Source organism: Xenopus laevis, chromosome 9_10L (assembly GCF_017654675.1).
Source record: "Xenopus laevis strain J_2021 chromosome 9_10L, Xenopus_laevis_v10.1, whole genome shotgun sequence".
Classification (NCBI taxonomy): domain Eukaryota; kingdom Metazoa; phylum Chordata; class Amphibia; order Anura; family Pipidae; genus Xenopus; species Xenopus laevis.
The window spans coordinates 120,228,735-120,243,176 of record NC_054387.1 but is presented as its reverse complement, the minus strand read 5'-3'; the positions used below and the strand labels follow the sequence as shown (position 1 = coordinate 120,243,176).

General features: G+C 41.7%; 1 protein-coding gene across 1 annotated transcript in view; it reads left to right on the top strand.

The window, feature by feature from the left end:
* The window catches only part of sstr5.L (somatostatin receptor 5 L homeolog), a 20,656-nt gene extending 7,413 nt beyond the window's left edge, over positions 1 to 13,243 (top strand). The window contains exon 2 of the mRNA XM_018236593.2: positions 10,917 to 13,243. Coding sequence (XP_018092082.1) covers positions 10,980 to 12,089 — 1,110 coding nt within the window. The 5' untranslated portion in view covers positions 10,917 to 10,979 and the 3' untranslated portion in view covers positions 12,090 to 13,243. The remainder of the gene's footprint in view (positions 1 to 10,916) is intronic.
* Positions 13,244 to 14,442: the final 1,199 nt, after the last annotated feature.

Here is a 14,442-nt window from a genome sequence, read left to right as displayed (position 1 = left end):
ATTGCTGATGTCTGCCTGACCCACCTAACACGGGTGTCGGCCCAGGTCGCCCATTACTACTCAGTAGCCCTTAGCACTAATGGGGTGAGGGTTGGCAGTAGTGGTGGAGGTGGAGAAGGGATGGTCGGCAGAGGGAAGGGGCTCTGGAGATAATGTCCTCCAATGGGCCCAAGGGTCACTAAAGGGATACTGTCAAGGGAATTTTTTTTTTTTTAAAAATAGTGCTGCACCGGCAGAATTCTGCACTGAAATCTGTTTCTCAAAAGAGCAACCAGATTTTTTTTATTTAATTTTGAAATCTTACATGGGACTAGACATATTGTCAGTTTCTCAGCTGCCCCCAGTCATTTGACTTGTGTTCTGATAAACTTCAGTCACTCTTTACTGCTGTAATATCACCCCCTCCCTTTCCTCACCAGCAGCCTAACAACAGAACAATGGGAAGATAACCAGATAGCAGCTCCCTAACACAAGATAACAGCTGCCTGGTAGATCTAAGAACAGCACTCAATAGTAAAATCCAGGTCCCACTGAGACACATTCAGTTACATTGAGTAGGAGAAACAACAGCCTCTCAGAAAGCACTTCCATCCTAAAGTGCTGGCTCTTTCTGAAAGCACATGACCAGGCAAAATGACCTGAGATGCACCTACACACCAATATTACAACTGAAAAAATACACTTGCTGGTTCAGGAATGACATTTTCTATTGTAGAGTGAATTATTTGCAGTGTAAACTGTGTCATTTAGAAATAAAAATGACATCCTAATAGGACTAATATATACCCTCATTGGGTTATATATACCCTGATTGGGTTATATTTTACTTATAACCTTTGACCCTTCATTTCCCATCATACTCTAGCAGCCCTGTTGGGATAACTCACAGGCTACTAGAGTGCCACTCCTGTGACTCATCTGTACTTGTTTCGTGACCAAATAAATCAGAATCGTTCCAGCCTAAAAGAAGCACAAAGAGTTCCTTTTGAACATTATACTCGTCCCCCCCTTCTCTTTGTCTCTGCCACATTAGCCCTTTTATCTGTTCTGGAATAAAGAAGATTAAAGAGACACGCAGGGCCGCCCGAGACGAAGAGGCTTCATTCATTAGGCGCCGCAAACGAGTTGGCTTTGGGCTCTGTGATCTTGATCATGCAGCTCCCTTTCCTATTGAACTTTATCTCATACCAACATCCCGATCAGTCAAAGACAAGCCCAACTATCTACTGGTATCCGCAGAGGTTAATATCGCCGCAGGAATCTTGTTGTATGTCTGCGACCATCAAGGCTTCAGATAATGTGCCAACCACTTCAGGATAATTATTTCATGTTATTTCATCTGTATTTCTGAAATAGGTTGGCTTTCAAGGGGAATTGGTCACCAGTGGTGGTGCCAAAATGTAGATTAGAGGGCTCATTTCACTCAAGTACAATGCCCAGTGGGTGCAAGTGAGTCATGATGAAATTAACTCTGTACAGCCGGTAATCCTAGAGAACCCCCAATACAAAAAGCAAAGGCTAAATAACTAATTGGGCTCCCCCAAGTGAATCCAATCCAAGGTTAAAAGGGTGGTTCACCTTTAAATTAACTTTTAGTATGTTATAGAATGGCTAATTCTAAGTAACCTTTTAATTGGTCTTCGTGATATATTTGTGTTCAGTTTTCAAATGGGGTCCCTGACCCCATCTAAAAAACAAATGCTCTCTAAGACTACACATTTTTACATTTGTTACTTTTTATTACTCATCTTTCTATTCAGGCCTCTCCTATTCATATTCCAGTCTCTTATTTTAATCAATGCACGGTTGCTAGGGGAATTTGAACTCTAGCAGCCGCATTGCTGAAACTGCGAGCTGGAGAGCTGCTGAATAAAAAGCTAAAAAAAAACTCAAACAAACACAAATCATAAAAATTGAGAAACAATTGCAAATTTTCTCAGATTTTCACTTTCTACGTCTCAATAAAAGTTAATTTCAAGGTGAACAACCCCTTTAAGGGTGCTGATATATATTGGGTAACCCCATGGCTGTATCTTGCTATGGCACTACCCTAGGCACAGGAGCCTATTGGATCACCCCTTCCCCTTTAGTAGTTTCTGTACTGCGCACACCCCGATTGCCTGAGCACAAGGTAACCCCCAACCTCTTAACGCTACTGCTTTATTTGACCACAATATCTGCCAGTGGAAAGAGACTAGCATTCAATGAAGAGACAGAAGGAAAGGGGAGATCTCACGAACCCATTGATGTGTATCCACTGTGCTGCACGTGAAGAACGCTCCCGATGCGTATAACCTCCAACAAATTTTTTAGCAGACACGGAGCACCAGCGTATTAAAACCATCCATTTATTAGAAATGCATTAAAATATATGAACAGAGCGTATTGAGCTCAACAGCTTTGACGCGTTTCGTGGATAACCCACTTCCTCAAAAAGCTAAATTGTATTTACTCATGTGAGTAATTAAACAGGATGAGATAAAAAATCACCAAAATGATATATATATATATATAATGTCTTAAATATAAATTTATATTTAAGACATTATATATATATATCATTTTTGGTGATTTTTTATCTCATCCTGTTTAATTAATTAGTTTAATTAATTAAATTAAGTCAGTTTTTGATTGCAATTATAATTATAAGATATTTTGTCCGCCTAATATGCAAATATGTAAGATTTATGTAATTGTCTCTTGATTAACTTATACATCAGTGGCACACTTCCTTTTCTCTTTTGTATTAGATCGTGTGGTTTTACCCACGATAGGGTTAATGTTTTTAGAAGGGGTGTGGCATGGTGCTTTTAAATCCTCACATGAGTAAATACAATTTAGCTTTTTGAGGAAGTGGGTTATCCACGAAACGCGTCAAAGCTGTTGAGCTTAATACGCTCTGTTCATATATTTGAATGCATTTCTAATAAATGGATGGTTTTAATACGCTGGTGCTCTGTGTCTGCTAAAAAATTTAGTGGAAAGAGACTAGTTGGCCACCCCCTAAAGCTGCTGCTCTAGGCAAGGGCCCATGGGTGCCTGTATATAAATATGGGCCTGGGATAACCCAGTGAGTCCAATCCTTTAAAAGTGTTTTTATCCAAACTCCCTGTCTTTTAACCAGATCTACCTCTCCCAGCAGCATACCACCCAACATTTTGGAAATAGAAAGAGGCGCAGTGCGAAAATTTGAAAGTTTGAACACCTTTCTGTGGTTTTTATGTGTTATAGCAGTTTTCCTAATGAAGGTGAATTGCCCTTTAAGCTGCAAGTCACAGTTTCCCCAAGAGACCTGCTTATCATAAATTGTTACAATTGTTTCTTTGCTTATCTTAAACCGTTACAAATGTATCCAAGTGCACTTACCACGTATTCTGGGCTCTCTGCCAAAAGACAATTAAGTTGGAAGCTTTGTATCTTTTCTGGCTGTTCAGTGAAGGAGATCAAAGAGAAAGTCAGGACATTTCAGTAACAATCTGGCTGAGCTGTCAAAATCGGGACTGTCTAGCAAAAAACAGGACAGTTGGGAGGTATGCAGTAGGCTTTCACCTTGGTTAAATAGAGTAGTACTCTGAGATTGGTTGTCCTGGGAAACAAAGATTACCAGTGCCCGAAGCAAAGTAATTCCCTTTGAAATGTGCAAATCTTACAGCCTTATGTCTCAAGTTTACAGATAAGGAGGAGTTCATTAATGATGTGAGTTTTATTTACTAGTGTCACGTAGTGACACACTTAGCTACAATCAATACACAATGCCACATATTCTGCTCAGCGATGGCCAGCATGGCAGTGAAATGGCTCATTTCCCCCGTAACGTCATTATGTGCCCGTGCTTAGATAATGGCACGTTGGCAGCTGGCAAATAACAGTAATTATAGCATAAAGGGAAAAATCCTTTCCAGGGGAGTCTTGTGCCACAGCAAAAAGTTGCAGAATGATCCGAATTATGGACACAAAGGTTTATCAGAAGTGGCTGCCGCCGCTCGGAGCTCACACGATACAGAGACAATGGACTTCGGTTGTGTGAAATGAAAGGGCAATTAGTATTCCGAGCGGAAAGCAAGCGGCATGCGCAGGGGCTCCCTATAGAGACAGCTTACATGCAGCTTGCTTGGAAATGTCCATTATTTCCATTTAGTGCTCAGGGAAAAGTGTTCATATATATATAATTTCCAGCACGGGCATTTCACAATGTGCCATAATGTATATTCTAAGCTTTTGGCAATTTCCCTGTGCGATAAACTAAATGTTATTCTTGTAAAAGTGTCTAACACTTAGAATATTCAGTATTTCTCTCCTGGTGTCTGTCAGCCACCCGCTGCCACGTGCCCATCTCTACCTCTGCACCTTTCTCATCCTCTCTAAGCCAGATTGGCATCTTCCACAAGTCATTGGATTCAATGTGCCCCCCACCCCCACCTCCTGACTGATAATGGTGGGTTCTCCCTGCACTCTGAACTGAGTAGGAACAGCTCCTCTCACCAAACCACCCACCCACCAGCCAGTTGGGGTTACATCTTCCCACTGAACTCCTCAGACCTAGATAATAACCAATAATGTCTACTTTACTGTATATTGTCACAGAACCCCTCAGTGACTTCTAATATCCTTATCATTTACAGTAGGGGGTACATTATCCCCTATAATACATGAGTGATACTCAGAGTTCCCTGTATAACTCAGCCTGCAGCCTTGTGCCTTTATATGGTCACAGAACCCCTCAGTGACTTCTAATAGCCTTATCATTTACAGTAGGGGGTACATTATCCCTTATAATACATGAGTGATACTCAGAGTTCCCTGTATAACTCAGCCTGCAGCCTTGTGCCTTTATATGGTCACAGAACCCCTCAGTGACTTCTAATAGCCTTATCATTTACAGTAGGGGGTACATTATCCCTTATAATACATGAGTGATACTCAGAGTTCCCTGTATAACTCAGCCTGCAGCCTTGTGCCTTTATATGGTCACAGAACCCCTCAGTGACTTCTAATATCCTTATCGTTTACAGTAGGGGGTACATTATCCCTTATAATACATGAGTGATACTCAGAGTTCCCTGTATAACTCAGCCTGCAGCCTTGTGCCTTTATATGGTCACAGAACCCCTCAGTGACTTCTAATATCCTTATCGTTTACAGTAGGGGGTAAGTTATTCACTATATAATGGCACATTCAGACTTTGGTCACATAGTTTATGTCACTTCTCTTGCTTCTGCTCTCAATGATTTTTCATGTTACCTCGTGTCACTAATTCTATTGGTGAATTGCTCTGACAGCGAGCCCATGTTTGTGCCCATAGCAGTGCTGATAATATAGAATAATACATCCCTTACTAAACCTGAGAAGACTGTTAGAATTCAGCTTGTAGTTCCATGAACTTCCCACCATACTCAGTCTTGTTATATTCCGTTGCTGAATACATTGTCCCCGTTTATGTTATTACAACAGATCTGTAACCATCATCAAAAAGCACAATTAAAGGGTAAATTAATGTTAATATTATCTCCTTACTCACTGGACTGTAAGACGAAAAACCAATCCATATTTTATTTTTAATTCATTTCAAAACCTCGGCGTCTCAGCCGTTTTCATCTCTGTTCCATCAGAAACCATCTGCCATGCACTGCCACCTCCGACTGGCGTCAAATTTGCTAACCTAATTCCAGACGAACTGGAATACCAAAACTTACTAATGAAGACGAATTTAACAGCCTTCAGTACAGAGCACTTATAAGACTGAAGTCAGATCTAAAATACAAGCTGCCCCTGTGTAGAGAGCCAATGTTTGGGTGCAGTATTGAGAGGCAGCCAATCAGATTTCTTTTTTCACTTTTCTAACTGCAATGGACTGATCAAAGCTTACTGTTGATTGGCTGCTGCAAACTGATTCAAAGTTATGTTTTGTTTTTTAAGTGATCCATTTGTCATATTGTCTGCATGTAAAGGGGACATATAGCTAACCTATAACTTAAAGGAAAACTATACCCCCAAAATGAACACTTAAGCAACAGATAGTTCATATCATATTAAGTGGCATATTAAAGAATCTTACCAAACTGGAATATATATATTTAAGTAAATATTGCCCTTTTACATCTCTTGCCTTGAGCCACCATTTTGTGATGGTCTGTGTGCTGCCTCAGAGATCACCTGACCAGAAATACTGCAGCTCTAACTGTAACAGGAAGAAGTGTGTAAGCAAAAGACACAACTCTGTCTGTTAATTGGCTCATGTGACCTAACATGTATGGTTTGTTGGTATGTTTGTGAGTACAGTGAATCCTACGATCCCAGGGGGCGGCCCTTATTTTTTAAAATGGCAATTTTCTATTTATGATTACCCAATGGCACATACTACTAGAAAAGTATATTATTATGAAAAATGGTTTATTTACATGAAGCAGAATTTTACATATGAGCTGTTTTATGCAATATCTTTTTATAGAGACCTACATTGTTTGGGGGTATAGTTTTCCTTTAATTGCTCAGAGTATGTCTGCTGCTTCCATTATGTATTCTATATATACAGTATATCACACTATATGCCGTTTTTACACTGCTAATGACATGTATGTGTATCAGGGGACCCCTCTGCTGTTCTGTCTGGGCAGGGATAAGCATGATGGCAAACATATCACTAGTGCAGGAAGCATCTCCGGATACTTTTCTGCTCTACTTTATCTTGCCGTTCACATTGTTTTTGGCAATTACCCTTCCCCAGGCAGAACAGCAGAGGGCGCGTCTTAAACATTCATGATATTGGCAGTATTTTAACTTAAAATTTTAAATAAATAAATGTAAATTGCAAAAGTGCTCAGAAGACAATTGATATGGGTGAAGATAATTACCAGATCAATTCAATATATTGTTTATTAGTATCTTATAGACATTTGTTTAGACATAGAGCAAATGTAGGGGACTGTCCCTGCAGAATTGTGCAATATCTGGCTGACAGATATGGTATCATTTATATATATATATATATATATATATATATATATATATATATATATATATACTCGACTCTATTCGATTTTCCTAAAGGGCGAAAAGGATAAGAGCTGGTAGCGAGTCTGGGTTGACGGGCCACCAAGTACTTTCCTGGTCTGGCCCAGTCCGGCACGAGGGATGTGCAGGCCTGGCAATTAGTGATGGGCAAAAATATTTGCCAGGCGCAAATTCACTGTGAATTTGCGAACTGCTGCGAAAAATCGGGCACGTTGAAAAAATTTGGGCATGCGTCAGAATAGTCGTGCGCATAAACATTGTCGCGTGTCAAAATTATTCAGACACCCGATGACTTTAATGCATTCAGCCAAAATAGGCACACGTATAGCGTCGAAACCGACATGCGTCAAAATAATTTTGACGCCCATTGACTTCAAGCGTTTCACGAATTTTGCGAATTCCGCAAATGGGACAAATTCACTACTTACAATCTGTAGGTTCTGCTTTAAGATGCCACAGCTAGTCACTATTTATTGGGCTGGTGGGGGGCTCTTTGGGCCTCTTTGTCCTTTAAATACCAGGGCCTGTTTTTGACTAACCTGAGCAGATGTCAAACAAAGTGTTCCGTTGCCTTGTCCCTTTAAATAAAATGCCTGGAATGGAAACAATGCTAAAAGGTATCTGGTACGATCCTCGCTACTGACTTGATAGGAGACGTGGAGCGCACAAAGCACACAAAGAGCCAGTAAGAAAATATTTATGTGTTTATCCGCCCAGACGAGAGAGACTGGTAACTGCAATTAGAGAGGATTTTTTATGGTCCCACATGGGGTGAAATTTGCCTGTCTCTGTTTTGTTTCCGATTTCTTATTTTTGTTTTATTTTTTTTAACTCAGTTGCTAGGCTACGGTCGCCGAATAAATTACAAAAGAAACTCTTGAGAATAAAAAGGATGGAGAGCATTATGGCTGAATAATGAAGTCAGCGATGTTTATTGTGCGGATAAACTGCCGTACCCCTCGATTAAAGCCTCCTCCAGAACCTGTGTCTCCCACCTCATCAGACGTGGCCCTTACCTTGTATCCTATGGGTACTCAATACTCATAATCACACATAGTAGATCCTCTGCTGACATTCTCCCACCGCTCCCATTTGTGGAGCCCAGTTCCACCAGAAATTCTTGGACAGAATAGACTTTACACATGAACTTCCTTGCTTTTCCCATTGAAGTCAATAGGAGCTATGAAATAAACCTAATAATGGATTGCTTTAATCCAGTTATTCCCTAACTGCGGAGCTGGCCTGTAGGTGGGCATTTTCCAAGAGCAGAATAAAGGTCAGTTAGAAGAGATTTTTGAAGAATGCCTATTCTGCTTAAAGCTTGGTCAACTAATATTGGCACCCGATCGACTTAGTCTGGCACCCTGCCTGATCTCTCCCCTCCACCACTAAAGGTGGCCATACACGGATAGATCCGCTCGTTTGGCGATGTCGCCAAACGAGCGGATCTCCCTCCGATATGCCCACCTTGAGGTGGGCAATATCGGGCTGATCCGATCGTGGGCCCTAGGGCCCAACGATCGGATCCTAGCGTTCGCCAAACGGGCGGTCGGATCGCGGGACCGCATCAACTAACAGATGCGGCCGCGATCCGACGGGATTTTTAATCCCATCCGATCGAGATCTGGCCGATTTTCGGCCAGATCTCGATCGGGGAAGCCCGTCGGGGGCCCCCATACACGGGCCAATAAGCTGCCGACACGGTCTGTCGGCAGCTTTTATCGGCCCGTGTATGGCCACCTTAACTCCCTCAGTGTTCACACTAAAGGTGGCCATACATGGACAGATATGATTGTGTGGAGAGGTCATCAAAGCGTATCTTGCTCTGATATGCCCACCTCGAGTGAGCAATATTGGGCTGATTCAATCATCGGCCCTAGGGCCCAATGATTGGATCACAACGCCAGAAATGCTGGCAGTCGGTGCAAGGACCGCATCAACAATTCAATGTCATCCTCAGTCTGATGGGAATTTTAAACCTGCCTGATTGACATCTAATTGGTTGAGGAAGCCCATTGGAAGGCCCCACACACTGGCCAATAAGCTGCCATCTGTAGGCAGCTTTTATTGCCCTTTGTATGTCCACCTTTAGTTTTCAACCACCACTCAGTCCACACGCCATTCTTCCTCTCACTCCTCCTCAACCGTCCAAATGAACCCACTACTCGTCCTAGTTGCACCCAAGACATGTGCATTCATTCATTGTCATTCATTCATGTCCTTAATTCTGGTCCTGATTTTACTTTAGATACTCATGGAAGTCCAGCTTGAAGATCAAATAGATTGACATGGTGGGGGGGTCAACGCTTATTTGATGTCCTAGATTTGCTTGGAACAATAGCTGAATGACCGTGGGCCAAGTGTTGAGCCCTAAAGATGGCCTATGATTAAGTGCCCAAGGGCACAACACGCGTAATGCTATGTATTAGTCTACTTTGTGGCCTGAAATATAATTCTTAGTACTTTAACAAGCCTGTCTGTGGGGTCTATGACTACCTGCCATTTTCTGTTTTGGTTGGATACAGCCACCTTGAGCTGTAGGTCTGGAGCATGTGCACCCAGACCCCACATACTACTGGTGAGATTACAAATTAATTGGATCTACACTGGGAATGTTTATTTTCTAAAGGTGGGCATAACCCAAAATTTGTGAACACCACTTCTCTAATCATTTGCTATTCATTAAAGCCAGCAGGCAAAGTATAAAATCCAAAAATCAGAACAATTTACCATTTTTTCCCTTACCCCTAGTACTAAGCGCAGCATAGCTAGTAGGAGCCGGGTGCTGCACTGTGTCACTGAGCTGGAACAACATATAAATTTAGCTTTAGCTTCTTCCTTGTAAGACTGCAAGAGCAGAACTGGGAGCTCTCCAGGCATCAGAGCTCATGGGATCAAAATCCTTTTCTGTGATTTACAGAGATATTAGCATTCCAGTACCCAAGCGCTCACATGTATTGACCTTCAGATAAGGAAGAAGCTTTGTAAGCGTTAGACACAGCTATGCGCGTATTTTAAAGGGCAACTACTACACTTTAAGGGCAGAGACACATGTGGGAATTCAGGGATATTAGTCGCCTCTTCTTGAGGCTACTAATCTCCCCACAATGCCTTACCACCTGCTAGAATCGAAATCGACAGCGGGGTGGCACTCCGAGGCACTTCCTTGTGATGCAACTTTGGGCAACTTCGGAAAACGAAGCACTACGAGTGCCATCCCGCTGGTGATTTAGATTCTAGCCGGCGGAAAGGCAGTTCGGGGAGATTAGTCCCCCGGACGACTAAATCTCTCCCCGAATCTTCACATGTGTCTTTGCCCTAAATGTTTTCTATTTTCTTTTGTATATGTCCAGTGGAAATAATAAATGGGGAAAGTACAATTTCTTTCTTTTTGCTTTATTCCTATAAGCTTCTATAAAGGTGTTCCTTATCTAAGAAGTCTGACACAAGCGTCCTTATCAAATATAATAGCTTTTCCATTGCATTAAAATCTCCTAGCAAGAAGGCTCAGCCTATCAGAGCGGTTCGATGTGATTGGGTTTAAGGGGAGAGACCAACCCAAACCCCTGTTTTGTTCTTCCCTCTTTATACAGTATACTGAATAAAACACATTCACACCTCTTTTGACATTCTTGACTCCGTATTCATTTGCTCAACATTATTTAGAAAGCGTTTTTGCCATTTAAAAGCTGAAATCAAATTAGAAATTCTTCTGTAGCTCAGCTAATTAAACGCATCAACACGTTTCAGCAGGGGAGTTGGCAGATTGATTGATTTAGAATTCAGTACAGAAAATAGGACCTTGTGTTTTTGTAGTTTCTGTAGTTCAGTTTCGAATAATTTTTTATTTTCCTGTTTAACAAATGCAGCCGTTAACCGATTCTGTATCTTTGTTGTGTTTCAGAGAGAGGCATACAGCCAGCAACTTCTTTTTGGTACTAAAGATCTGGTTAATTGGGTCGAGAGAATGGATCCAGTTCCTCTGCTAATGGCTTCTTATCTAGAGCCTGAATCGAAGGACATTAATTACAGCTTTTTCAAAAATGCTTCTGAAAACAAAACAGAAATTGAGCCTTCGGTCTCTGGAATGAGCACCTTTATCATCCCTTTAATCTACCTTTTGGTGTGTGGGATTGGACTTAGTGGTAACACGTTGGTCATTTACGTTGTTCTGCGCTACGCCAAGATGAAGACAGTCACTAACATTTATATCTTGAACCTGGCGGTGGCCGATGTCTTGTTCATGTTGGGTTTGCCATTTCTTGCCACCCAAAATGCCATTTCTTATTGGCCGTTCGGGACTTTTCTGTGCAGACTGGTGATGACAGTGGATGGCGTTAACCAGTTTACTAGCATCTTCTGCCTCACTGTAATGAGCATTGACCGGTACCTGGCTGTGGTTCACCCTATCAAGTCCACCAAGTGGAGAAGACCAAGAGTAGCAAAACTCATCAGCGCCACAGTATGGACTCTCTCTTTCCTAGTGACTTTGCCGGTTATCATCTTTTCTGAGGTCCAACCAGATTACCACACTTGCAACATCAGCTGGCCAGATCCTATAAGTATCTGGGCTGCTGCCTTCATCATCTATACATCAGTATTGGGCTTCTTTGGACCTTTATCGGTGATTTGCCTCTGCTACCTTCTCATCGTAATTAAGGTAAAGTCCTCAGGTCTTCGCGTTGGTTCCACCCGACGTAGAAGGTCAGAACGCAAGGTGACAAGAATGGTGGTCATCATCGTGGCAGTGTTTGTCTTCTGCTGGCTCCCGTTCTACATCATTAATATAGTGAACTTGTCTTTCTTTGTGCCGGAGGAACCTGCCTTTGCAGGAGTCTATTTCTTTGTGGTGGTCCTTTCTTATGCCAACAGCTGTGCCAACCCTATCCTTTATGGCTTCCTCTCGGACAACTTTAAGCAGAGTTTTCAGAAAGTTTTGTGCCTACGCAAAAGCAACGGCATCAAAGACGCTGACCTGACGGAGAACAGGCAAGAGAAAAGCAGTCGTCTGCAAGAGACCATGCTGCCGTCACGGAACTCAGAGTTTAATGGCCACATGCAAACCAGCAAGGTCTGAATTTTGACCCCCTTTCCCTTTTCAAAAAGATGTAAAAATTAAAAATAAAGAGCACTTGAGGCAAAAAAAGAAAAAGGGGAAAAAATACTGCTTTTATGAAATGGAAATTTAGACTGAAGCACTGAGAGGAATCAGGATGGAATATATTTAAAGATGAAAGAGTGTATATATTTAGTATGGCCTGGAGATTACTCACAGTATTTCAGTAGCTATCACCTTTGGATCCATTTTCTCTGCTACCAGTGATGTTTTTGCCTTTCTATCTTGCCGTCTATGCATTATCATAACTGTCCAAAAAACAATTTGTGGAGGCTCTTCTGACACCGCACGCATTGTATTGCTTTCTTTCTGTCTGATAATGTGCTTTCCGTCCAAAATTGGAGCGACCCAAAACCACACTTTCCAGTTTATGGTCAGGTTTGAACGTTTTCCTTTGGAAAAGATTTCTATTTGTACAGTCGAAAAAACATTCCGCAAGTCGTGACGCCCAAATGCTGGCTAGCCTTTGTTTCTGTTAAAAATCAGAGGGGCCACGTATTGTTTATTGAAACGGTGAGATGACTGACAACAAATCCATAAAGGACAAGGTTATGATTCATAATCATTAAGGACATTGAGGCGTCTCTGACGCAAGGAAGAGGGCTTCAAAGAAGAAATGTTGCCAGACTGTGAATGAGGAATGGCCAAGGCCTGCATGTGAATTGGCATCCTTGCTTAGCATGCATGAAAGGTCTTAGAGTGATCTAAGGAATACAATGAAAAGTGAATCAGTTATCAGTATAGGGGCCACTTCAATATAGGGCCCTGGTAAACAGTATTTTGCCTTGTTCCAAAGTGGGGTCCTCTGTCCACTCCTGGTAGAACGGTCAAATGGGGTTCTGGTGGGGCAACTGTAAAGTAGGCGTGCCTGTTTGGTAAATTTAATCCAGTACAACAACTGCTTGAGGGTTGTAGGGTGGGACATCCTTGACCCATAACTTTTATATTCAAGAAGAAGTCACAGTGACCCACAGCAACCAATTAGCAGTCAGCTTTAATGGTCAGTTTTAGTCACTTTGATGAAATCAATTTACTATTTCACTGTTATACAGGTATAGGATCCATTATCCAAAAACCCATTATCAAGAAAGCTCCGAATTACAGAAAGGCCGTCTCCCATAGACTCCATTTTATCCAAATAATCCAAATATTTTTTAAATGATTTATTCCAACTAAGATATAATTAATCCTTATTGGAAGCAAAACCAGCCTATTGGGTTTATTTAATGTGTATATGATTTTCTAGTAGACTTAAGGTATGAAGGTCCAAATTATGGAAAGATCCATTATCCAGAAAACCCCAGGTCACGAGCATTCTGGATAACAGGTCCCATACCTGTATGTTACAAGAACTAGCAAATGTTGCTCATATTACCACATTAACTCCACCCAACCGCTACCACGCTCAACTAGAAGCGGAAAATGTGCCTAGAGCAAGTTATTAAATTAATTTAATGGCAAGAAAATGTGTGATTATTCGCACCTTAATTCTGTAAAAAAAATTAATTAATTGGCTTCCCCCTTCCCAAGGCAAATGTTGCCCTATGAATCTCATAAGAGAATATCTGACCTTTAGAAGATCAAGCCGTTGGCTGAAGAACATCTTTAAACATTTTAGCAGTTTCACATATAACTACAATAGTATACCAGAGTGCCAGGCATGACATTATTATGGATCCCCAGCCTTGTAGCTCAGTAACTAATGTTACTAACCTAAACCTAAAACAGCAGTTGGCTGGAGAACCCCATGTTGGAAATTCTGCCAGAGTCCCCTGTAAGACTATTAAGACAGATGAATGTAGTTTATAACGATGTACTGCATGTACAGTTGTATAAGAGTATAGAGAACAGAGGACTGCATAACGGGACTCCTGTTGAAGAGCTTCCCTAGCTTTTAGAATGGAAAGTTTCTACCTTGTATATATATAAGACATGGGCCTGTAGATGACCAATGAGTGCTGTGTGCATGGGAGGCACATAGGTGTCCCCCCTCCTGCCTCTTACCTGTCCTGTTATTGCATCCCCTATGGCAGGCAGTATTGACAGGACTAGCCTGTGCTCCCTGATGTTGACCTTCTGCTGGAAGTGCAGAAGAAATATGGAGCTTAATCGTGTGCCCCTTACTGTTCACATACTCTGGTGTGGGACATAGTTAGCTGTCTAAAGAGATGAACCACCAGAACAACCACCATATTTCAATGAATAACTTGTTGGTTTGCGATGACTTTGCTTCTGTGTATGCCCCCTTAATGCTTGCTGTTCCGAATGAGCAGTCATAACTGAAGCTTAATCCTGTTGTATAGATTCCAGTAAC